Source organism: Numenius arquata, chromosome 10 (genome assembly GCF_964106895.1).
Source record: "Numenius arquata chromosome 10, bNumArq3.hap1.1, whole genome shotgun sequence".
Taxonomy (NCBI): Eukaryota; Metazoa; Chordata; class Aves; order Charadriiformes; family Scolopacidae; genus Numenius; species Numenius arquata.
In genome coordinates this window covers 45116411-45143438 of record NC_133585.1, presented here as the reverse complement: position 1 = coordinate 45143438, position 27028 = coordinate 45116411, and the positions used below count along the sequence as shown (strand labels likewise).

At 39.0% G+C, this 27028-nt stretch overlaps 1 protein-coding gene across 1 annotated transcript; it reads right to left on the bottom strand.

Annotated features, from left to right (window-relative positions):
* On the bottom strand, positions 1-26795 carry CWH43 (cell wall biogenesis 43 C-terminal homolog). The gene is given in 16 exon segments (XM_074154871.1): positions 1-88; positions 1619-1774; positions 2869-2930; positions 3571-3715; positions 5994-6143; positions 7254-7389; positions 10184-10289; positions 11576-11655; positions 13856-13981; positions 17889-18143; positions 19721-19809; positions 19908-20109; positions 21430-21584; positions 21749-21869; positions 25592-25783; positions 26753-26795. Coding segments are annotated over 16 exon segments (2106 nt in total).
* Between the last annotated feature and the right edge of the window lie 233 nt (positions 26796-27028).

The following is a 27028-nucleotide window of genomic DNA, read 5'->3' as shown; positions in this document are numbered from 1 at the left end:
CTAATTTGTCTGTTTAAAATATTTAGGAGTGCTCATATGAAAGTGATGAATATGCTCATAATTATGTCCATCTTTATAAGATCCAAACCTAAGAAAAATATTCAAAAAAGCAAAACCATTACAACATGATTTAACCCATGCAATTAAATCATACAATTACCACAGTATAATTAACAATCCTTCTGAATGTTCTAGATGGTTTATTTCAGAAACAGGCCACAACCCTACTTAGATATGAATCATAATCTATGTACGCTATCTAACTACAGGTCTTTGAGTATAATTGAGACATTTAATTACACTCACTGGACTAATGCCATATGCACTGTGTAAATGGAACTCCAGCTGACAAAGGTGAGCGGTGCATTTATCCAGTAAAATCCTATGCTCTTTAAGTTTTTTCTGCCAACTTCAGTGGAGATAGAATTTAACCCCTCATAGGACCAAGTACTCAGCCCTACTGTTAATATTGCACATCTTTCTTTTGAAAATTATGGTGAAAATTGTAATTTTTCATGCCATATTTATATCTGAAAGTTTTGACTACTGACTATTATGGTCAATATATTTGCAAAAGTAAAATATAGTTATTATTCAACATATCAGTGCTAAATAGCATTTAAAAGCAGTGTCATTGTACTTCAAAAGAACTGTAGTTAATTGGAAAAAGTCAAAATTATTCCTAAAGGGTATATTTATTTTTTTGCTTATAGGCAGACATAAAAGAAAGTAGGACAAGCAAAATATTCTGTGCTGAAATCAGCTGAGAAAAATCTGAATGTGAATGCTAACTTTAGGCAAGCTTCATCACGTGGAAAAGACTGGCCAAACTCCTGCTTAGACAGGAAGCCAGTGGCTGAGTGGTAAATAAAAAGCGAGTAAGCTCAAGTGTTAGGTGTATATAAGAAATGTATATATTCTGTATTATGCACGTTAGACAATTTCCAGCAATGCTGTATTTTTCTTTCTGTGGCAACATCTATCTCAAACTTCATCACTCTTCCACCGATATTCAGCACAGAATAAATACCTTTCTCCGTATTTCTCTTCCTTATGCAACGCCAGTGGAAAAAATTACAGCAATCTAGAAATAAATAACTTTTCGTGTAAAAACCTAGCCCCGTTTCCTTCTTGATATATGTAACGTACCACCTCTGGCATTCTCCTTAATTTTTCCTCCAGTTATATAGTATGTTTTAAAATGTTTAGGCAAAGAGCATTTAAAGTATATATTGTATTTTGTGTTCTGAGTAACAGTATATTAAGACCCCGATCCTCAAAAGTGCTGAGAAACATGGGAGATCTCTCATCGTCTATAAAATGAGTCACCACACCACTTGGCAAACATCCCTATCAAACAATCTTGGAAATTAATCACCTGGGTGAAATAAGCATTACCTTCAATTTATGCTACAGCACAGCAGCCTGATTTTCCCAAGGCACATGCCAAGTCAGTAGAAAAAATAGAATGAAAAATCAGAACTTCTTAACTCCTAATCTTTTGCTCAGTTTGGTACTCACCAGTGCCTCCTGCTTTAAGAACAATTTTGTTCCTAGACTTCTCTTTTTCAAGATGTTACATACGCCATCCCCTTAATTTCTTATGAGACACACTGACCTGGGATTGAAATGGATGTCCTCAGGAACTTGGCTGGGATCAGTGACAATTCTGTCATTGTCAACATAGCTATCCAAGTCATTTGGGATCCTAAATTTGGCCATCTGGACTTCTGAATCACTTAAACCAGCATGAGATATGCGGGCATAGCCCAACCTATCAGATAAAAGAAGAGTTAGTTTGAAGAAATAACTCAAGGCAATTTCACCACATCCTTAATTCATGTCTCTATTTTCCAAGAGCTATTATTTAATCTATCAACATAAATTCCATTTCCGAGAATCTCATCTTCAAAAAACTTAAAGTGCTCTATAAACACGAGCATCATTAACACAATGTCACAAGTAGAAACACTGAGAAAGCATGTTTGACAACAAAAAAAAGTTCTAGATCTAGAAAATTATTTTTAAAATCGTAGTTTTAGAATATGCATACTGGTATAAGCTCACCAACCTTTTTCACTGAAGAGATTTTGAAATTCAAGAAATGAACTCAAGCATCAATGGAATGAGTAAAGAGAAAAATTAGATTGCAAATGGGGGTTTTGTTGCCCTGGTTTTTTTTTGCTGTTTTTTTTTTTTTTTTTACTTAGTACTGTTACTTAAGACAGCTATGTAATTTACTGGTTTTACTCCCATGAACACTGCAGAATTTGCAGTTTATTCAGCATAAGCCAAATTCCATTCTGGTACATACACCACCAAGAGAATGATTTCTAAGCAACTTGGTATTAAAAGATATGGAGTGCATAGGTCCCAGGAGAGGAAAGTGCTTCAATGTGGTCTTACACAGTTAAAGTTTCCACTAAATCCAGCATAAAGGTTGGCTGGATTAGATCAGCATTTTGCATCAACAAACCCTACAATCATAGTTCAAAATTTGTATCTTCTGTGTCACATAAAAATTAGGGCTAAGCCTTCACTTTTAGAATGAAGCTGCAAAGGCAGAGATTTGAAAGAAAGTAGTTCTATGTTACTAAAGCAGATTAGATCTGAAGGCTTTTGACACAGAAGGATGAAACCTTCTTTTACATTTACAAATGTCATTTACAAATGACGTCTTTGTAAATTATATTCAGAAATACACCAATTCATTCTGAGATTGATGTTTCACATTACTTCATGATATATCTGTCCATACACAATTGTTTAGGGATATAAAACTCTTCCACAATTGCCTACAGAAAGGTGTAAAACTGATTGTCATAAAGATACTTAAAATCAATGAATAAATGACCCACTTTAACATACCTTATTACTCCACGATACATAATATAGCTACACCATCTGTCATGATCTGTACTGTCAATATCCTATGAGCGAAAGGAAAAAATAAGTCAAACAAATAAGGCAAGCTTTCCTTATGCATAGGCTTTAAATCAGTGACAGAACCAATGTGTAAACCTACTACAGAAAAATGTTCTGCCTGAAACATTTTAATAAAGTAGAAATGAAAAAACCACTTAGACAAATCAGACAACTTTTGACATCTCTTGACAGAGAACCAAACTGCACAACTCAGTTTTAAAACAAAAGAATCACAGAATTAGAGGCTGGAAGGGACGCCTGGAGATCACCCACTCCCAAGCCCATGCTCGAAGTAACTTCAAGCAGGTTGCAGCCAACTTTTTAATATCTCCAAGGATGGAGATTTCGTAACTTCTCTGGGCCCCTGTTCTAGTGCCTGACTACCCTAAACTGTGATTTTGGTTTTTTTTCTTCTACTATCTAACTGATATTTCCCTCGTGGCAACCGCTGTCCATTGTCTCTTGTCCTTTCACTGTGTAACTCCACCTTCTCTATAAAGTCTTCAGCTGCCTGACATGTTATTTTAAAAAGTGTACGTATTTTCTCATATGTCTATTTCTAAGTTACCAATTTGAAATATTAAGCTGAATGTTTCAAATATATATTATATCTAACTGCTAAAAGAAGCAGTATTTTTACATTACCTGCACATTTCCATTTTTTATTAATTCGGTGTAATCTCTGGATCCAGGAGCTGAAGTGATGTATCCTAGAAATACAACTTGCTCAGAGCTAGTCTTCAATAGGTTTGAAACAGCTATAGCCTGGAGTTTTCTGTCCAAGTCCTCTCTGAAAGAAATGGAAAAGACTTTAACATACATACGTTTTAGCTCAGAATCTTTGTCCTATAACATAGCAAACCACAAATGAATCTGCCATCTTTTTTATTGCTCAGTATTAGAGTATGAAAGTTTACACAAAGCTCACCGATTCAAAATGTTCACTATGTTCAATGAAAGCCACATGGTCGTGGTAGATGTAATTAGGGTTCTCTTTCTAACCATTGTAGGAACAACTTTTTCTGTTTTGTTTCTAATACTGATCTCATCACTAAAAAATGTGAATGTAAGTGCTTTGGTTACCTGAGGCTTTGTCTCAGCCTGCACTTGAAATTTAATTGTGCATAACAAAGAGCTTACATGGTAACAAAACTTGTATGATGGACAGATCACAATAAATATATATATAAAAATATATATATAATTTATGAAATATAACTGAAAATTATGAAATATAATTTATGAAATATAACTTAAGAGCTACGTCATCCTGTTAACACTACTTAATGACATTTGGCAGGTATTCTGCATCTCTTTAACAAGATTTACGCAACAGTTCCAACATGACCAAAAGCGATAGCATAAGTGGAACCTGGTAAAATACTGTATTGCATCCCATTCGCTGTCCTTGGATTTGTTATAACATAATGTAAAGGCAGTTCTCTTTTTATGACTCTTTGTGTTAGTAACTGTAAACAGTCCTGCAAAGTATGTTCTCTTCTATATTTTGGTAGACTCGGCTAAATACAATTGAGACAGGGAGCTGATTTTGGAATCTGTAATCCCCAAAGAAGACGAGAATTTTAATGCTGCTATGCTCTCTAAATAGCAGTACTATCGAGTGAAGCAAATGCATTAGGGAGAAAGAGCACACAGACAAGAGACAAAACCCCTGACCACTTAAACAGAAGCCAGCTCAGCAAGCTGCTCTTTCCAGAATTACACCTCTCCAGAAGACAGATTCTTTTAAATGACGCAGGCATTGCTATATTCCCACATTTTAAAAACAGTCTTTAAAAACAATCCCTAGTTATGCAGTATTCTACAGTTTATGTCATCCTAAGCAGCAGATGAAAAAAAGATGAAAAACAAGCAGTTGCGCATGCCATTTATTTATAAATTCATTCACCTCAAAACACAATCTAATTTGCGCTTGTTTCCCATGTGTCTCCTCCTATTTTCTCCTTCATCTTTATCTCATCTCTCTGTGAGGGGGGAATACAGTGCTATTTTTTTCTACTTTGACAAACAGTTTTTCAAAGAGGCAAGTCTAGTCATCCGTGTGAGGCACAAAATGAAATCCCTTTCTAGAGTTCAAATTGGGAGTGGTTTGTGACAACTGTATGTGTTGAGTAAAAGGGACATCTATAAACAATTTGCATGCCTGGAGCACAGCTTCTACACAGGGGAAGGAAATGGGGAAGCTCACTATGGGATAATGAGAATTCCTACTGCTTTCTGAGCAGGTTCTTTGTGTATTATATTCTGCAGCCAATCCATAAATTTGCCTCTCCATGAATCATAACTAATATTAAAAAAGTCCGAATTTTACTGCATAACCACAAACGTATTAGATATTGCAGCAAATAAAACGGAAAATACAGCTACATGGAGCATAACAAAACTATCCCTTATTAATATTCATTACACAAAAGTAATCAAGACATTGTTTTAAAGTAAAGAACTGAAATACATGATGGGAAAGATTAAGGTATATATTTGAGTTATTGGTATAATGCTTCCTGTCAGAATCCAGAGATGATCTCTGGATTTGATATTTCCAGTTTCATGTAGTCAGAAGGACACTGAACGGATATCTTCCGTTGCTGTTTCAACACTGCCCTTTCTAGGTGGTTTCAGAATTGCGCCTTTTCATTTTAATAAACACCAGTTGTCCATTAATGCTATCTATATTTAATTGTAACTATCTGCTCTTGTTGTGGAATGTAATAGATCTATTCCACATGCAGAAAGTCAGAAGGATGATATCCTACACCGAGATGTATCTGTAGCCCTATTACTTGTTGTGATTTTGCAGAACTATGTATCTCTAGTAACTCAGATATTAGGCTCAGCGGAGTTTTGCATAACACATCTGTCCCTTTTAAAAAATGCTTCAAAATTTTAAACCAGTAGCTATGTCATAGTGTTTCCTCCAATATGCCTTGTTAGAATCATTATTAAAGCAGCAGATTTTAAAAGGTACAAAAGAAATCCCAGAAGTTCACAAATTACAATTATGTTACGTGACTTTGCACGACATACGTAACAATAAATAAAATACACACTCTTCATTTCCAAAGTGGGCAACAACAAAATCAACCAGTTTCCCTGTGAAGTTGGCAGTCATGGAGATGGCAGGTGCAATCTCTCCCTCTGGAGATGGAAGGAGGTGATGGGTAGATTTTACGATTGGATACCTTGACAGCGCCATAATCCTACATGAGAAGAGGGAAACAGTTATGTTTCGTAGTTCACGAGCATCACAAGTGTGAACGAAGCAGATAAACACGAGCAGAAGACTAATGGTCACTGAACTCAAACCATCAGACCAGAACAGAAACCATCTGTAGCAGATTTTTCTGAATTTAGAAGGTTTTCCTCTAAAATATTACTTAAGTACATGTCTAAAACTGTATTATCAAATTCATTCCTACACTAAGAAATACCATTCCATGTATATGAATTGTTACACTGAGCCTTTCAAAATCTTCATCCTCAGACAAAACAGATATTATATATTAATTAAAATGTATTTTATTAGAAGTAGAAGCAGGTAGAAATACATTTTTAAAGTGGGACATTTCTCATTCTTTCAGCTTCTGTTTGGAATCGACCTTAAAACTATTTTGTATTTACAGGTTTTTCAAAATAGTTCATGAATAAAATTTCAGAGAATGACTTTTCTGCCCCATTCTGCATCACTTAAAGACTCTGGAACACGAACGTTACTAAATTCCCTTCTCATATTACAAAAATTAAATAGCCATTGCAGTATCACTAGGAAGTTCCATCTGCCAGAGATCTGCACATCCCCCTAAAAAAAAAGCCACATCATAAGTATTAAACTAAAATCAGACACACAAAAATCCGGTAAAATAGACATGAGCCCTTCTATGCCCATTTCCCACTATACAGCTCAAGCTGGCTTTAATGAATTCAAAATTTGTACTAATTTTCCAAGTCCTATCACATTTTTAAGACCGAAATCTAAAGTTATCATAGCCCAAAACAAAATAATGAGAAAAGCGAATCAAATATAGTACTTAGAATGCCAAACTTCCAAATCTGTACATTAAAGGGCAGGATGCCATTCCCTACATCACCAAAGCCAAAGTAGGGGCAGGCACCAAAAACTGACTATTTTTAACAAGAAAACTTCATCTGCACTGTAACGCAAAGCAATCAAAGCATGTTCTTAAAGACAAGCTCCAAGTGATTACAGTGACTGTTATTCCAATTATTCTTTGCCCACGTTCTAATTGAGTTAGTATTGGACAGGGTATTTACACTTATTTACTGTCACTGCGCATGTAAAGATGACTCACCCCCAAGTGTGATCTCTTGTGCTTGGACCAAAATCTGTGTAAAATCCTAGTCTTTCTCCCAGCCACATTGTTGGATCATTGTTCCCAATGAATGGTTTAGAGGCATCACTCTCTATAATAGTGATAAAATCTGCACCTAAAATGGGGAAGAAAAAAGAAAATCTTTCCAATTTTATAACTGTGACCTGTAAACGTGATCTATAAATCATAGAATTGCCTGGTTTGGAAGGGACCTTTCAGATCATCGAGTCCAACCATCAACCTGACACTGACAAGAACCATCACTAAACTGTATCTCTAAGCACTATGTCTACCCATCTTTTAAATACCTCCAGGGACGGTGACTCAACTACTTCCCTGGGCAGCCTGTTCCAATGCTTATTAGTCCTTTCAGTGTAAAATTTTTTCCTAATATTCAATCTAAACCTCCCTTGGCACACCTTGAGGCCATTTCCTCATGCTATCGCCTGTTACTACACAATGTCATCATTTCCCTTTTGATTACACAGGGATGGACACAAGCCCTTCAGGAGTCAATCAGGGCAAATCTTATGCTGGCAACAGAGTCATACCTGAACTTTCATTTACAGTTAAAGAGGCTACACAGCCTCTGATGGGGAGATACTCGGTGTCTGTATGCCACGGCTCCTCCCTGGTGCATAACCAGACACTGCACAGCTGGCCTGCACACACCTAGTGCGGACCATTTCAAAACCATGAGACATAACGTGCATACACAGATTAACAGCACAGTAGTGAGTCTACTGCTTTCAACTTGATGAACAACCACTACCCAGCACATCTGCACTTACCTTCATCTACCAAATCCCATTCCGCTCCCAAGGGTCCTGCGCAAGAGGGAGCAGGCGGCTGCTGCCAAGACAATTAATGAGCCTATAGCAACCTAGCGTCAGCTCCCAGGCGTGGTAACAGAAGGGTTCCCACCTCTACTGAATTGTTGACCGTCCTCAGCCACCTCACTTTCTCAGGGCACTGCGGTTCCTCCCTGTTTACACGCTGAGGTGTGGTTTTGTCAGGGGAACATGAAGGTTCCCCTCTACGTTAGCTGCAGGACACAGAAGAGCTATGCGGTCCCTGAAGGAACTGGCAGCTAAGAAAAACCTGCCCATGCCTGAAGGAAGGTGGGAACCTGCAAACTGGGCCACAGGCTGGCTGAACCATCCAGGCTCAGCTCGAGCAGCACGAGCACGGCTGCAGCAGCAGCAAGTGTTCCCGTCTTGCTCTGGTTATGCCCCCCTTGGAGCGCTCTCCTGCTCTAGGAGGCAGATCGAGTCACCACTTCATCCACAACCTTTCTATAAGGAATTAAGACCACTCTTTCCAGTACCACTCTTGCCACATAAGACTTTTTGCTTTTGAAGTGTCTTATTTAGCACTATGAAAGCCATGTTAGCTGGGAAAATGGTAGCTCAGAGTACTTCGAAGTAGATTCCCTGATTTTTGCTTCTACATCATTAGCATACATGCTGGCCACAGAAAACAATAACTGAAACCATTGAGAGAGGATGATGTTGGTTCCCTTCAGGGCAGACAGGAGTTCCAGTCACAAAAGTCATTACATGTTGCATCTTCACTACTCCAACAGAGAGCAGATGAGCCCAAGGCATGCACACCACCACAGCTTTAAAGACAATCCTGATGCTGAAGAAGTCAGCTGCTCTTTTTTCTGTGGCTCTCAAAATCAGCTACTCTCCTTTAGCAAACAAACTGTTTAAGAATCTCCAGCTTAACTCTGAATGCATTTCCTGGAAATGTTAATGTGGTATTTTACATAACAATATACATGTAATATACAACTCCAGAATACTGATTCTAGCAATTAGGAATTAAGATTTATTTATTTATATTTTGGAATTTTCTGCCTTTTTACTTAGCAATTACTTCTTTTACAAGTGATACGACAAAGAAATGCTTAATGGACATAACCAGGTAATCACTTTTGCTAATATTCATGAATTTAAACTACAGGTACCAGAAATAAATGCATTCCTTACAGTTCATAAATAAATATGTAAAGATTAACTAAGTACCCAGACATAAGCCACGAGCTATGGAATCGCATATGTACAAGAATGCCCCAAATTTAAATTCATCAAACATCAATGTTGTTTTCTCCTATCACTAGACAGCCCACAGAGCTCAGCCCTCTGAATCTTTGCTCACGGGACAAGGGAGTGAATGATGCACGAATCAACCTGTTCCCTCTTCACTAACTCCTGGGCATCTCCGCCACAAGAGCAAGGCTTGCACGAGTAACACCTACAAGCACCACTGATCAATTCATTTCAATGCACCCTGCAGCAGCACTAATCTTTGGTCCAAATTCTTCATTTCCTATAGCTAATTTTCCAACCAAAATTCTGTCCATAAGCAACAGATTAGACACCCTTCTTTACAGTAAAATCATGACGACAAAACCAAGCTACAATCACTGTTTTTCTTTTATAAATTGCTCTGGCTCAGTGATGGAAACAGACTTGTCTGTTTATCCTCTGCACACCTTGCTTAGGGCATTTTAATTTCAGACGTTTTAGGAATTACATAACACTTTACATCTAAAAGCAGAGCAGTTATGAAACAGTAAATTTGATCTAAAAGGATATTTATCATTATTTCATTCGCGCAAATAATTTCTCTCTAGACAAGCAACTCACCAGCAGTATGAGAAAAAAATCCAAATACTAAGAAAAGTGTTTCCTCCAACCAGAAACCTCTTTAGAATACATTAAAAAATTCTCACCTCTGCAAATGTATTTTTAACCGAAGTGACTGTATTGGAACAGCTCACAAATTCAGGAGAAAGCCACGAGACACAGGTTCTTGTGTTAATGCAAGAATGGACTCAGTTACCCATCTGTCTCTTCAGACAAACTCTCTCAAATATAAATGAAGTGGAAAAAAAATGTTACCTGTCTGATTAAGCAAATTAGCTGATCCTTCCAAATTAGACCATCCTTCATTGTCATATCAAAATCTAAAAGGCCAGATCATAGCAGAGAAGTCTCTTTTTGGAACCTAAAAAAGAAAAAAAAATGGAAAAAGAGTCAAGTAAAATTTGACTTTTATGTATTATACCTTTGCAGTCAACAACATCAGATACTTGGTACCAAAAAAGACAGGCAAGAAGGGATGTTTTAACCAATATATTTTCCTAATAAAGTTGTCAGGATTACAAAAGACTTTAGGTATTTTTGAGAAAAATTTGCTATTAATAAGAGGAGAAAAGTCATCACAGTTAAAATGAATGTATACAAATAAATAAATGAACATGAAAGAGATTACAAATTTTTTCATCTAAACTACCCATTTTTTCCCACATTAAAAGGTACTACAAACCTGGAGGAGTTCTAAACAGAAAGCCAACTGTATATGTATGTGTGCATGTGTGAATACACACGTGCATGCGTGTACACACACGCACACACAATTTCTACTTAGCTGTCATCACCTTTTCTGCATCTTTTCCTGCATTTGTCATCACTGATTTCCAACAGGAATACAGGTCAAGAGCAAGTTTCAAAGGACTATATCCAGACTGCCACCGAAAGAAAAAAATCTAATTCTTAATTGCAACTAAGCGCATCAAAAATTCAATTTTATATTAGTAATCAATTAAATCATAGAATGCAAACATGTTAATTTATATCTGATCAAAACAGCTCTAATTTTGAATTAAAATTACTAAATAGGCAAACGACATATTTGGACAACTTCTAAGTAATCTAAATGCTAAACTGAGGGAGCATTAAGCATCTTAATTGCTACTATCATTGCAATACCTAATTTTTTGCCAGATAGAAACCTGGAATCTTCTGATTTTTATCCAATTTCCATAACTAGTCTAAGTCTAATCTAAGTCAATCAACTTTTCAGAGAGGTTCAATTCAGAGTTATGCATATAAATATAGAAGCACAGAATTCCTTCAGCTGGAAGGAACCTCAGGAGGTTATCTGTTCAAGCTTCCCTGATATAAGATCAGGCTGCTACCAGCATCATCCAGTCAAGTTTTGAATACAATTCAAATAAACTCATTTATAAAAGTAACACTCAAATTGAATATATGAGGCAAGCATATCTCAGTTTTTCAGAACATTTTTTCCCTTCGTAGCAGCACTATAAATCTCCAAAGACTCAGACATCTCCCATGTTCAACATGAATTTACAAATTAAACTTTTTGCATCTTCATTTCCGCATTAGTTTTGCTGAATACTTGGACACTGCTACAAATACATCTAAGATATCACACACGCATTTTACTGTATATTTGAAAGTTACCATTTTCACAAACACACTACTCACCCCGTGGCCCAGCTTCTTCTGGTAAGTTTTATAACGTAGACCCAATCCCAGCAAACCAACACCAACAAACAGCCACAACACTTGAAACAGAAAAACACAGAAAAGTTGTTTTTAAAGCACGAGAAAATAATGTTGTTGTTACTGCAGTTAAACAGAACTGGTACACTGTTATTCTAAGATGTGCTATTCATAGAATGGGAAATGCATACAATTAAATTTCCACATATGCCAGTGATAATGCCATTTCAAAGTAGTGTACTTAAGAATATCTATATGTGTGCAGATACTTAGATTCTCCAACTCAACAGGCTGAGCAGATACAATGCACCAAAACTCCTCAGAATATTTATGTAAAAGTGATACCTACTGAAGAATTCATTATAGGAAATGAGCAAGAGCATCACGTAAACCTTCCAGTGTTTTTCCCCTCTGTGTTCCAGGTATGCATTTGTGGTGCACATTTTTTATTTTGTATTAGTACAATGTGTGGAAGAAAATTTAGTTTACTTCACAAGCCTTTAGATGTCACAAACATGTGACCCCTGCTAGACCTCCAGAGCAATCCTTTGTTTGACACGTTCTTGGAAGGGCATTGTGGCTTCACAGAATGCAAATTCAGAGCTTTCCTATCGCTTCTGTAGCCTTCCGAATAACCACAGTGGACGCTTAAGAGCTCTCAGGGTTTGGCACATTGTAATTTGATGACCAAAACCCCCCTGCAGTTATTTCATTTATGCAGTGGCATGTGCTATCTACAATGATTTCAGTAACTCAGTTTATTCTTTCATCAAATCTTTAAACACATATGTAATTATTTTTATGCAAGTTTTCTGGAACAATTTTGTGTAAAATTTATTTAAATTTTACCATGGATGACATCAGAAGAAAGGACATGCTGTTTACATTAGTAAAGGTCAAGCAAGCAATTTTATACTCTGCAAAATGCAAAGGTGTTTAAAGGCGAAGCTGAGAATACAAGTTTGGGCACGATGAGAAAGTACAAGAGTTACTGTTGTAATGCCACAAAATTAGCTGAGTAAGGGCTGTGATTTGTGACAGACAGTATTCTGAAGTATTTACTCACTTTTGTGAAATGTTTTTGAGTAGTAACATTCAAACCACTTGCATTGGTGCTCACGTTGCCTCTAATAGACAAACTCTCAGGAGCCATATTCTTCTGGCCTCTGAGTATATAGGTTAAAGACCTTCATAAAGATTTCAGAATCAGCCCTGAAAAGTGGTGAAGCAATATTGTCTCCACTTCCAGATGAGGCAAAATGAGGTATACAAATGATAAGTGATTTGATCCAAAGTCAGAGGAAAAAAAGACGCAGGGATTTGAACCTTCCGCATCCTGATCTCTGTAGGGTTAGCATGCCCTGATGCCTAGCAATATTTTCCTTTACCAAACTTCACAATAGTGACAGACTTTCTCCATAGAAAAATTAAGCTAACGATGAAAACAAATCTGAAGCTCGAACAATTGTAGAGAAACACTTGAAAATGTCATTTGGATGGATTCCAGAGCCAAAAAGCAGTAAAACCTCAGAACATTTTAATTTCTCTGCAAAACCTAAGGGAAAAAGCAGACCTCATACACAACATCTGGGAAGCAGGGATCCCTAGGCAGAGTCCACAGGCAGATGATGACAAAGATTTCCTGAGGACAGGTCTGGTCTGAACATGAAGCAGGGCATCAGGATCGTGTAGTGATGTCAGCCACAGCAGGCTCTGCAGACGGTCTCCTCACGCAGGAGAGGTGTCACGTTGTACGGCAGCTCCTGGGCCAGCCGAGTCCCACCCCACTGCCAGCCAGCTCACACAGCCCTGTAAAGGGTGTCACACTGAACTGCTTCAAAAGTAACATACCAAATGGGCTGAGAAATCATTTGGGGGTTTTTTGGATACACGTGTAATAAATCCCAACATCCAGAGAGGCCTCCTCATCAACTGCCAAAATGAAATCACAAATGACGCCAAATCCATCTTTAGATTTTTTTTTTCCCCAGTTCATATTTTTTTGTCTCCATTTAATACATTCTGTGTGGAATAACCTCTCTCTCAACTGTAATCATAGTGAATCAGCTCCGCAGTCAGCATATGTCATCATTGAAACTGGAATTAGGGCAATACCAACTACAAGCCTGGCTCTAAAATAAGCACCAAAAAGTATTTCGAAAACATCCAAGCAAAACACTCCACTGCCTTACTCTTTTTCCTCAGACATTATTCCTAGAGTCACAGAAGAAAGGAAGTAATAGGAAGTAATATTATACTTACGTAGTTTAATATACTTTTTACTCTTTTTGAACAGTGGCTTTTGGTTGCTTTTCACTTCAAAGACAGAGCTGAGGTCCTTCTTGGGTCCTGTTAGAAAGTCTACCCCAATACTTAACATGATAAACCCTGTGAAAATATAAGTCATTAGTTTTTTTCATAGAGCTTTAACATATTAAACATTGCTCATAAATGCACCATTTATAAACTCCCAGCTGTTGTTTTACATTCAACCTTATGGCTCCAACAACAAAGACAATTCAAAGCACAATCACAGATAAATGCCATACCCAATGCAGTAATGCAGACAGTATGAGATTTATTGATAAGAGAAGATCTGACTTCTCATTGTCACAGTATTCATCTCACCTATGCCTGCAGCACTTCAAAAATTTTCAATTTACATTGTTGTACTTGTTGACATAAGCGTTGCTTGCAAAAAAATGAGCAAATGACATTAAACATGCCACTAATGATAAATATTTCAAAAAAATAATTCGAAACAGTAGTATTGCAATAAGAATTCAAAGCTAAAAGATTATTTTAAATGCCACTGAACGCCTGTTTCACACAAAAATAGTAAAGTTCAAAATTACATTGTTTGGGGTGGGTTTGGTTTTTGGTTGGTTGGTTGGTTTGTTTTTTCAAATAAATTGCTGCTCAGATGTAATATGCCTGAAACAGCCCTATTAAGCCTGCTTTGTTCTGATAACTGAAGAGCAGACCTAATAGTAAAAGTATCTAGGTAAAGATCTCTTCACATTATGAACTCTACTCTGGACTACAGTGAGCTTCAAAATACAGTCCACCTTTGGGTCTTTCAGGCTGAGCAGAAGGGGACCTACTGACGCCAATGCAACTTACAGCTGTTCTTGCTCTTCCCTTGCAACCCAGCAGCCTAAGGACCATGGCATTACCAGCTAACTTTGTGGTCCCAAGCATCAGGCTGCATTGGGTGCTAACGGAACAATCCTCAAAACCTGTCTCGTTATTCACTATGGAAACACAAATATATTTTAACTCTGCTGGTACTACTGGGTCTCACTACTACACACTTTATCAGGCTGCTTCTGTTAGTGAAATATTTGTTTAAAACCATGTTTTCCCTTCCTCCATTCACGTACCAATTGGGACAACAATGAAAACAAAAATATTTTAATCCTTTGATCTGGGGCAAAGTAGTGAATCTTTCAGCAGACCTCCCCACCTTTGCGTATCCTAACACCAACTGCCACTGAACCTTGAGCACACTTATCCAGCACTCTCAAGCAAACATTGATTTGCAGTACAGTTTCAGGGTCTTCTGTCAAAAAGGCTAGCACGCGGTAGATAAATAATGCTAAAACGCTTCCAAGCCCCTGTTGACTGCTACAACTTTCAGCTCAGCCCAGTGACTTCAAAGTTTACTGGAATTAACCTGGACAAGAACGACTAAGTTACATCTCCATATTACAGAACCTTAAAATAACAGCTTGATATAAAATACATTGTTGATTACAGATGTCTATTATCTTTGCAAATGAACTGCTCTGTCACCAAGATACAAGTAACAAGTTTTTATGTAAGAACTACAAAAGCAATTGCTCAACAGCTTGTTGTAGAACGGTGTAAGGTTTTGTAAGGTAAAACTCCAGGTTGGGAGGCCAGTTTAACATGGCAGCATCTTGTATTCTTTTGCTCCAGAGCCAACAGAAGCAGCTGTGCTTTTTAAGAACAGACAACTAAACACACCGATAGATAAGTTTTAAAAGCCAGTAAGTGACTTCAGTGCACTAACTGTTGCAATGCACTGTGATGGTATCTTTTCTCTTCAATAGTAGTTCAGACTAATAGTACAAGCTCTTTTCCCACCACTTATAAGCTAAAGGATCCAATTACCTGCAAAGAAAATGTGGGAGCATCATGAATTGGATAAGAGCTCTGCTGGAGAAGGTATATGTCATCCTTAATATCTTTGTGGCATAGTTAATTAACTATAGAAGTAATGTTTTATTTCAGAGTGATAGCTGAAGGTAAAAAAAAAAAAACAAAACAAAACTATTACACAGTATTTTCTTGCTGCCCTTACTTGTTACGTTAGTTGTAGTGACAATCTGCAAACCAGGAAGCTGGGTCTAGTGCCACGATGAAGGGGGCACACACAAAACCTTTCTCAAAGGGAGACGGATTCAAAGCCATTAAAGTTGATGGAAGACCAAGGATCCGACCCCTCAGCATTATGTTACATCACAGTGAAGCAGCACAGAAGTTTGGAATATAATAATCTTACTTTCATTGTCACTTTTCCTGGGGCAGTTCCCTATGCAAACTGCGGCAAGAGAAAGGCAGGATATTGGACAGGAGAAGAAAGCAAGAAATAGCACTTGCACCTGAAAGAAACCAGAAGAAAACAAGCAGTTTGCCAGAAAGCCAAGCTGTAAGGGAAGAAGCGCAGCAACAAATACACGATCTCATGGTATAATTTGCAAATCTTTCATAAGCAATGGGATGGCATCAAAAAAACAGAAACTGGATTCTCAGATGGAACAAACTCGTGTAGTGCCATCAGCTGAGACGGGTTCAGTTCGCAGTTTTCTTTTTACCAAAAAGAAAGTTAGGGCCTTCTCTATGTTCCTATCCAGTCACCATGCCAGGTGAATTAGTCACACGTGTATTTCAAAGGAAGTGACAGAGAGGGATTTTATATAACAGCTTTTCTTTTGTCAAAGCATTACTCAAGAAAGCATTTGACATTCTTCTGCCACATGCTCTCCATATAACTTAAAAAAAAATAATTAAATTGAGATAACTGTTTCTACAGACCCCCAGAGTGCATTCAGAACAAAGAAAACTGCAATAAACGTGATGGAATTCTCCTCAAAACAAACCAAACTGAAACCCTGCACCTGACTGCTGTAATATAACAAACACCTATGGAGACTAAGAAACTGGAGTGACAGAAAGTGGTTTCAAAGACATTTACAAAATCTAAAACCATTGGAGCAACAAGTCAAGCACAGCACTCATTAATCCAAGGCCAGGCTGGATGGGGCTTTGAGCAACCTGGTCTAGTGGGAGGTGTCCCTGCCCAGGGCTGGGGGGTTGGAACTCGATGATCTTTAAGGTCCCTTCCAACCCAAACCATTCCACAATTCTATGATCCTTTTCAAACAAAATATAGGATAATGTGTCACATTTTAAAATGTGTCACACACTTAGCCCAAGCCAATGTTTGGTATTGTTTAAATATAATTAGTGAAATATGCCACTGAAACACACTAGTTCCTATTAAGAAAATAATTCTGGAGACAAAACCAGAAAGGGTTGGTTTTGTTTCCACCTCCCCACCTTCATCAAGAGATCATTTTGCTAAAACCTTTGTATTTGCTCTCCTCAGTTCTTCCTCACTGGCAAATACCTGACAATTTCTTTTCTCCCTCTCCTGTTTGCATGTTTCTGACACTGCAGGCTCATCGACATTCCTCCAAACATGCTGGTGTGTCCACAAAGCATAAGGTACAGCCACGGGGAAATGAAGCTCAGGTCTCAAATGCAGACTAGCTAGATCAGCAGGACGCTGCATGTTGGTCCTCAGATCAGGACTAATTAATGCACTGAATTATGTTACAGTCCCAGTAACACAGCCCTCATAAACCCCTGAAGTTTCCAGAAATGACATTGTTACCTGAAGTACTATCCTGCTATCTCGGGTAACAACATACAGGTGCATTCATTGATTGGAGCCATATTTTTAGGGTGACTGATTAACAGATCTCTTCCTCAGTTATGTATTGACTTATCAGACTTTTTCTTCATGTTGTAATTTTCCCTCAACTGAATTTCATTTTCTGCCCACATTTTAAACTATTTCTAACAGTAAAGAAAAAAAGTAATTATTGTTCGCATGTTTCACAAATTTTCTCATAGAAGCTCTTACCATAGTAAATCAAACACGAGCTGAGCATTTGGAAAGACTATTTATACACTAAATACATTTTAAACATCTGGGTGAGGCTAAAGCAAGCATATTTGTGTTTGTTCAAAGTCATAAATGTACCTAAAAGAAGATGGGAGCTTTCTCTAGCATAAATTCCTCCAGGTACAAATTTATAAGCTGTACACCATACACAGAAGAATAATTCAAGAACGTAGGCCAGCATGGCTGTAGTCATGGCTTTCCCAGGGTGCAGACAGCTAATGAAGCGTCCAGCCAGTTGAGGCCACACACACATGGTAAAGATAGCAAGAACATGGCCTGCAACAGCAGCACTCCAGGTGTGTAAATAAAGGAGACCAGCCGAGGATGCTAAACCTATGAAGGGATAAAAAAAAAAAAAAAAAAAGAATAGAGTAAGTCACAGTCAGGCATATTATCTGCCACCTTCTTTTTCACATTCTGTCTAGGAAAAAAAAGGAGAGGCTGGGAATATACCTGTGCTTTGCAACTATGAGAACTGCATCACGAGAAAGACAGTTATTCCCAATAGCCAAAGACAGAGATATCTCATTCTCTTAAAGATTGCCTATTCAACTGAAAACAGTGCAGCAAAAAGACAGCAGAGAAACATCATCAAGAGCCAAAACTGAACAGTTTCTCTAACACAGAGCTCTCCCAGCACAAGAGGGATGATGCAGTTTTTAAGAGATTAACAGCTCTGCCTGTTATGAACCTCCTTTAACAGAATACAGAAAGAATGAAACAGGTTAATGTGAAGAGAAATAATATTTTTCCCTGATCTTCTCTCCCTTTAGATAACCATGTGATGGGCAAGAAAACAACTACTAATCTTTTACTAACTGCAAGATCCTTGATTTACCACATTGCCTTTGACTGTGATGGGATTTGATCCTGAACAGAACATTAACAACCACAGAAACTCTCTATAACAGGACTTCCATTTAAAACTTTATTTTGGGTAAGAAAATAGTTACTAACTTTCACATCATGATAGCTGATGTATAGAAAAAAAATTAATATTTTACTCATGCATCAATGTTCTGAACATTTTAAAATACAATACTTGAATCTGCTAACAAACCATTCTGTACTTGTTTTAAATTAGCAACGTGTGTACATCAAAAATCAAATGCTCATACTCACATTACAATCTGCACGCACGTTTCTTAAAACTAACACCTGCACCACAAGGTAAATTATTTGGGCAACTGAAGGCTTAAGCATTGCCAACTCTTGTACCTTTATTGTGACTTTCCTGATATTTGGTATTTTATTTCGGTTCCTGACTAGAAGAAACCCAATTTGCATTAAATTTCTTGTCTTCAAGGTTGTGGAAAATGACTTGAAAACTTTGGCTTTTAAGTGCTCCAAAAGAGAAGGCAAGTAAGAAAAAAGCAAAATGTAACTTATCATTTCCTTTGGTCTCTGTATTTTGACATATCCCAATTTATCATTAAACCACCACCCAGACCTGCTTCACAAATATATTGCTCCAGCAGAATTGCCTTGATGTTCATACTATTTTATTGCCTGGAGACCTTGGCAACTTAGGAGACAGGAGGTAAGTTTACCTCCAGATGAACTGCTCATGTAATTACAAGTTATTGCACTTCCTGCGAAATTAAGAGGCCTGTGTCATCTCACCCCACAACCTTAGATGTAGCCTTATTCAATGCAGACTGTGAGAACCAAGACACTATTCATGGGAACGGAACCTCAACAGGGGCTTCTGAAGAGAACAACGCTGCTCTGCAGTGCCCTAGAGATTTGGCCTGTAACCCTTAGTCAATGGTCAGACATGCATATAGAGTCAGTGACAAATATGCTTTGATTAGCAATTTGCTTTTCCGAGATGTGGTGTAGGGTCAGAGGGCTTGAGTAAAGGGAGTAAGGTAATAGAAACAAACATTTTGCTCAGGATTTGTACCTACCTACAAGAAACCAAACAAAACTGGTGACAGAAGACCAGCTCCAAAATGACAGCATTAGTCCATGAGCCAGGCCCAACAGAACTGTACCTCTAATAAAACAATAAGGAAAAAGAAATCATACATTAATACAATTTTATAAACACCTGGCATTGAAAAAGAAGTTTCTAGACATACAACAACCACTTACCCATATGGATTAGGATCTGGACCTGTATGTGGATGTCCACTTACTGCCCATCTAGAAATTAGTGAGACCTCCCCAAATATCCACAGGGTGAGGAACATGAGGCTGCCAAAAGCTATCCCTGACAAAAGCCAGTGAGAGTGGGAAACAGTCTCTCTAACTGCATTGCCAGTTTTGTTTGCTTCTTGTTTCCTCTTGTCTCCACCTAGAAGAATAGAAATATAGCTATGAGCAAATGAGCAAACTGTCAAATCCTATTAGAAATGGTTACTGACAAACAACCAAGATCACAAAATTACCAGACTATATTACTGGCTCAGACACAAAAGCTAACTTATCTGATCATTCATCGAAATTGGTAAGACAAAAAAAATCTCTAATAACATTTCCAGGTCTGTCAGGAAAAGCTACTCACCTTATGTGTACAAAAATGACAACCTGCCCACACAATTATTCTTCATGCTACTGGAATTTAAATTAAATTGGCTTTGAAAAATCAACAGAAAAGTTATTAGAATTTGTTCAGAGGATTCTGTTCTCTGAAACACTAAACTCTGATAAGAGCAAAACCTGACACTCCCAAAGAAGCCAGAAATAAATTCCCTTCCTTCTCTTCTCCTTTTTCCATGCTCTTTAGACCCTCTCTGCTCTAAGGAGAAAGCAGCACCTTTAAAGACACATTGCTTTGTTACCTAGGAAGAAGACAGATTCCCTTCCTAATCTCCTTTCTAAATTATGATGGAAGCTCAGGCTTCATATCAAGTAACATGAGTCTACAAACAATACACACCACGCCAATTTATACCTACTTACACATAGATAAGGTCTTACCTTTCAATTAATTAATTCAGGTTATACTGAGAAGGAAGGAACTTCTGAGGATTTAACATGAGCTGCCTTAACTAACCAGCCGGACTTTGCTGTCTTTCTTGACAATACTACCTTCACAGTTTTAAAGTGTGATTAGCCCATGCCAGCCCCCACTGCTGGGTACTCTGTCCAGACACTCCAGGGACTCAGGCAAATTTTGACAAGGACAATGCATCCACTCTTCCAATTCTTTCTGTTTATTTTGTCACATCAGCTGTTCCCCAGCTTTGTCCTGTCTCCCCTTCTCTGTGAAAGGATACACACTGGCAGAGAAACTCAAAGAGCAGACTGAATTAACAAAATAACAGAAATACCACAGATGTTTCGTGTTGGAATGAGGATAACCCATTCTGGTTTTATTGGTCTAAGTTACGCCTTTGTTTGTGTTACTGTCACATTACTGATGCTGCAATTAGTTGGCAGTTCCAACACCAACTTACTACAGCTGTATGAATTGTGATATTGATTCTGCCGTGTTATGGGCAGATGGAAGTACCCCATGGTTTCTAAAGTCTGCAATGCTCATGCATCAGGTCTAAAACCAGACTGTACTGGGGGAAAAAAAAAAAAACCACCAACAACAACAAAGAATCAAACCCCCCAGGTATAATTTAGGATGTTTTCACAACTGCCATCTTTGCTGTAATATGCTTACCTGAATAAATTCGCTCCACTGCTGCTATAAAACCAAGTGTCAGTATGACAGTATTGGCAGCTTGTGAGCTCCAGACTGGGTTTAGTGATGTATACCAGATGCGAAGTACAAGGAGCAATATCTTGCCTAGCATGAAGCCCCATATCCTGATGAACCTGTAAGAATCAGTTTTGGAATAGTGATGCATTTGAATGGGAAAAAAAAAAAAACCAAAAACCATGCAACCAATAATCTTAACTTGTCACAAAAAACCAACCTTTTAATATAAAGAAATGTCATTTGCAATCCCATTTACAATCTCATCAGCATAAAAAGATACCTTTGTAAACTGTTTCCTGACCACCACGTTACTGTTTGAACCAGCAATGAGGAAGAAACACCTGCAGCCAAGATGAATAGTCTAATTGAAGCATTTGGTGCCTGGTATGATGCTAAGCTTCCTACAAACAAACACACATAGACACAGAGGTTGCTTTAATGGGCAACAGAGATCAAGTAATAAACATTTCCTGTTCAATCTTGTATGTAATTTCAATGGCTACACCATTCGTCTGAAAACATATGACACTACACATTTTTAAATAAACCAAAGAAATGTAGGTATGCATAGAAACTGGGTATATATGACAGTTACCACTATATAAGCAGTTACCACTTTCAGGAAAAAAAAAAATAACATGGAGTGATTATCCAAGATTGCAGTGATTGCCTTAATTTAAATACTTATGGTCACTGATTCCATAAATAGGATATATGAATAAAATATCTAAGCATACAGATATTCATGAACAGTGCACTTACATAAAAGCCGTAACACTATGTATCGTGACTGTTCCTTTCTAAAAAGGATACAGCTTTTGCCACAGTGCACTTACATAAAAGTCATAAATTAAGTGCACTGTGGCAAAAGCCATATCCTTTTCAGAAGCAGTCACCACACATTGCCCAAGGATTAGCAGGCAATTGCCTTACTGGGTGTGAAGGCTTTCTGTGGCCCGGTCTCAGAGTGGTCATTGACAGCCTGTGTCATCTTGTTACTGCAAACTGTCACTTCCCCAGTCACTGAAAGAGGCCGAGCACGTGCCATTTCCCAGGGCACAGCGACCTCACCTTTATCAGCAGGTTTTTTTTCCAAGTGTCTGTGGGTCACATACATTCTCCTAACTTCAGTCAGTGTCACAAATTCTGGCCCAGGACGAGTGACAAACAGCAGGAGAAGCAACATCATTTTGCTACCAGCAGTTTGCTAAGTGAGTATGAGTCAACCTCGAAGAGACTTTACGCAAGGAAGGCCAGAAATGGAGCTGCTGTTTCTGGCAATGCATGCTAGGAATTCTCCAACTATCTATTTGCTCATTCTGCTCTGAGTAAAAGATGCAAAGCTTAGAGCGAAGATGGTAAAATAAAATCAATGTGCAGTGAAGAGGTACTTGTAGGACTTTGTTGCAGAGTGTTGCGTGTACAATGCACACAGATTTCCGTCACTAAATTGTGTTGAAATCCGCAACTCTGCCTCTTCAAACCTTTCATCACTTGTGCTAGCCAGATTAAAGCTAGCGCAGGTTTGCCTACTTACAGCAGACACACCTTTTGCTGCTGAGCAGGTACACCCAAAAAGTAAATATATCTATCCAAACATGCAAATTTACTGTGTGTTGTATGAAGACACAGATTCAAATGGACACTACCACAGGGGTAGGTCGTTGCTGTCAGCCTTCTTTAAATAGAACACAAAATCAGTAGTATGAAAGGATACATATATTAAAACAAAAGTTTTGCAGAAAATAAAGGTTCCTGAAAAGGCAAAAAGAAAGATAATGATGAATAAGGGAAGAGCCTTTTCCATCAAAACAAAAAATCCCAACCGCCTAAATATTCTGGTTTTAGCTAAGCATGAAGAATTTCCAGATTTTTTGATTGTGAAATTGAAGACTGAGTATTTCCAGTGGAATGGGGTGGAGCACGCATGGGGCAGATTCTTCTGCCCGATTTCGTTCAACAAGCCCCAGAGTAAGGCCATGGACTTCCTGAGAAGGAAAAAAAGATCAAAAAGAGAAAGAAGGAAGAAGTGTCAGTTATGAAGAAGGAAAGAAAGCAGAAATAATTGAGGAATAGGAGAAACAGCAGCAAAGTATGATAGGACAGATTTAAAAGACAATGGAGTGATGAGAACCAAGTAAAAAGATATATATGGAAAGTCCTAAAGCCCAGTGCTGCCTGTGCAAGGGCATCTGGATAACTTAAAGCGGTTTGAGAACCTGCAGTAGGGAGGCAAGAAAAGAACGAGACTTACCACTGGCTTCTAAACTCTTTGCTGGAGACAAAAGGCATGAAGAACATGCTCTTACATCTTCCCCAAATGCTGATGCTCACTGTGGAGCAACACGTAAGGGGAATCAGAGTAGGTACAGTAGAGCTGGGAGAGAATATGGTGTGGATTCGCCAAGGGGCAGACAGTACTAGGACCGTTTGGGAGACAGAAACAGCAGGGGGATGTGGTCACTGCAGGAACAGTTCCTGTTCAGGCAGCAAAGGAGCATTTCTGCATCCAGAAATGCTCAGCTTAGCCCAAAAGTAAGAATGTGTACAGCTTCAGTTTCCCCATGCTCTGGAGTCCATCTATCACCCTTAACATATCCTTTCCCCAGATTACTGCTGAAGGTACTAGCTTTTTGTTTGTAGTTAACATCTTCAGGAGCTTGAGATTCAGGTGAAGCAAACCAGCAGACTTTACACACTGTTACAGGCCTGTCACTGTTCTTTACTTAGCAGAACAAAAAGTACACACATTTAAGCAATTTCCATCTCTTTTAGCAAAGTGAACTAGTAAACATAGCAAGATGACCTGAAGGACTAATCTTAACTAAATTTTGTGTTACTGTGATAACTGAAAGAATGCAGGGCGCAATTTGAAATGCTTACACTCATTACTAGGTTCTAAATTAGCAGATCTTGTAGAAAGCAATGCACTGAGCACTGCTGCAGAAAGCTGAAGTGGAAGACTGCTCACTGAAAAGCTTATTAAAAAAAGCCCCAACAAAAAAGTATTAGGACAGATATGACAGAAAGTGTAGAAAAGAAAGAACATGGTAAAACTATGCTTCATCTAAACTGATAAAACCAATTGGCTGTCTTCAGTTCTAGAATCTTTTTAGAGATAAAGAACAAGAATTCTTTTTAAAACTAAAGTCACGCAAAGAAAGTAAATAAAATGATCCTGTGCTGTCTTCTACCAGTAAAAGAAGAAAATTATATGGAAGATGATTCTCCGATTATCATCTTACATTGATAAATGAGGAGCCAGAAACTGCAGCTTCTGAAAGACACCAGTTAACAGCAGCATTTTCCCTGTAAGAAGGATGGAGACCTTTATGTCCTCTGAGTTCATCCAGGTGTTGCAAATTCATGCGGCTGTAGCTGCCAAACCTTCTCCCAACAAACTTTCAGAAAATCAACAAGAGCTAAGACTTGCACCTAAGAGGGAATCCCAGCAAGCCTTGGTTTAGGGAAGAGCATGTGTGATGGGTAGTCAGGCGGATTTATTTTGAATATGAGATGAAACTTTCCTCCTGTGCAACTGGCAATATGAGAGCCATCTCACACTCAGGATGAGCCTATAACCCCATCAATACGCTACAGGAATACAGACATATTTAACAAAGGGAAAAAAACCCATATTCTTTAACAAAAACCCCCACAACCTACTTCAGAGATTAAGTCTACCAAAAAGAACGTTTCATTCACAGCAGATTACTTTTGTAATAGCCCCAAGCTGTTCTGTAACTCCTCTTCCCTACCCATTGTTACAGACACAGAATTGTTACACAAAAGACACCTGCTCTCCTGATTTCTGTGCAATATCGAAAACCTTCTTCCTATTGGGTGTGACTTGTACTAATTTAAAAGCTTCTAGAAATAAAAGTGAAACGAGACTTGTCTTTACGCAGTACTGGGCTGAAAAACAACACAATGGATGCAAAGAATATTCCTCTGACCATATCTAAAAGCTCAAGCTAAAAAGAAAAGCATGAGTTTGAGAGAGCAAGAACTTCTTACTCCTGTCTCTTTTCAGAATTATCTGAATTTTGAAGCAATTTGGAATGTTTAGTCTTATGCCTTTATACCAAGATGGAATCTATAGCTCACTATGGTGCATACTTACCAACCATAATCAGTCTCAGAAGGGCTAGGATGTACTTATTGTTAGCCAACCTCCAAAAAGGGCCAATTACCAAGAATATTGGAGAAAAGAAGGCAACAGCAAAAAATTCCAGACCCGTGAGTGCCAGTGTCTGAAGGGGGAAGTAATAAATCATCGGTGGCAGTGCATGGTAAAGAGACCAAGAAATGTAGCCTAAAAAAAAAAAGAAAAGAAAAACAACTCATCATATATTTTCAACAGCACAGTTTCCTGGAGATTACTTAAAAATATACCATTTTATACTTCCAAATACAGACTATCAAATGTATTTGAAAGTAGTTCAAGTAGCAATAGCCACTTTCAGTGAGGGAATATTTGCTATTTCAAGTTAAATGAACACATTTTCCCAGGAAACAGAACAATGAGAAGAAAACAGCTCTTCCCCCACTCAGACAGTAGTTCCTACTTTGATCTTCAGTGAGGGAGCGCTCAATTTAGGAAATGGTTAGTTGTTCCAAGGAAACAATGCTGCAGAAATAAGTAATCCACCCACAGTCTCAGGACTCCTCAAAGGTAGGTTAGTGGCGAAACGCTTCATTCTAGTACATCGGTGGGCCGCTCTCCCCTGAAGACACCTTTTCTAGGCACACTAGCACTGCGCGAGGATTTTCTATGGATTTTTACAGGGGATGCGCCAAGCGCCTGAACCCGCAGACGGCGAGCAAGGGGTCTGGCGACCCCCCTCAGGGCTGGGACCCGCTGGGGCAGCTCAGCGCCGGCTTACCGGCACCTGCACAAACACCGAGCCGAGGGCAAGCAATAAATCCAAGAGACAAAAGGCACTAGGAGGAAAAAAGGAGGAAGAAGAAGAAGAAGAAGAAGAAGAAGAAGAAAAAAAAAAAAAAAAAAAGACCCCAAAGAAGAACACAGCAGTGGCCATTATTTACTCATTTCCAGCGGAGGAGCCTATTTGAAGCACCTGTGAAAGGCAACATCTCCTCACAGAATCTAAGTTCCACAACGCTACGGGCTCCCGGGAGAGACCCCAGCGCTGCCCCGCCGCAGGGCTCACAAGGGGGGGCAGAAGGAGGCCGCCCGCTGCCGTTAACCGCCGCCCGACCCGACCCCGCCGCGGCCCCTCGCAGCCCCCCAGCCCCGTCGTTCGCCACCGCCGCCACCTACCCAAGAGGCTCTCGGAGAGAACGGCTTCCCACAAGGGGAACATCGCCCCGTCACGCTGCCCGGCTGGGGTCGGCGGGGGCTTCGCCCCTCTCGCCCGCAGCCGAGCGGCGAATGCCGGGCGGGGCGCGGTGCTGCCGCCCGTCCCGCCTCACGGAGCCCGCCCGGCACGCGGCCGTCGGCGAGCGCGAGGCACAGCGCCGCCTGGCGGAGCGCGGGGGTCTCCGAGCGCAGCGCCCCGGCCGTGAGGGAGCGGCGGGGGGAGAAGCCGCCTACCCG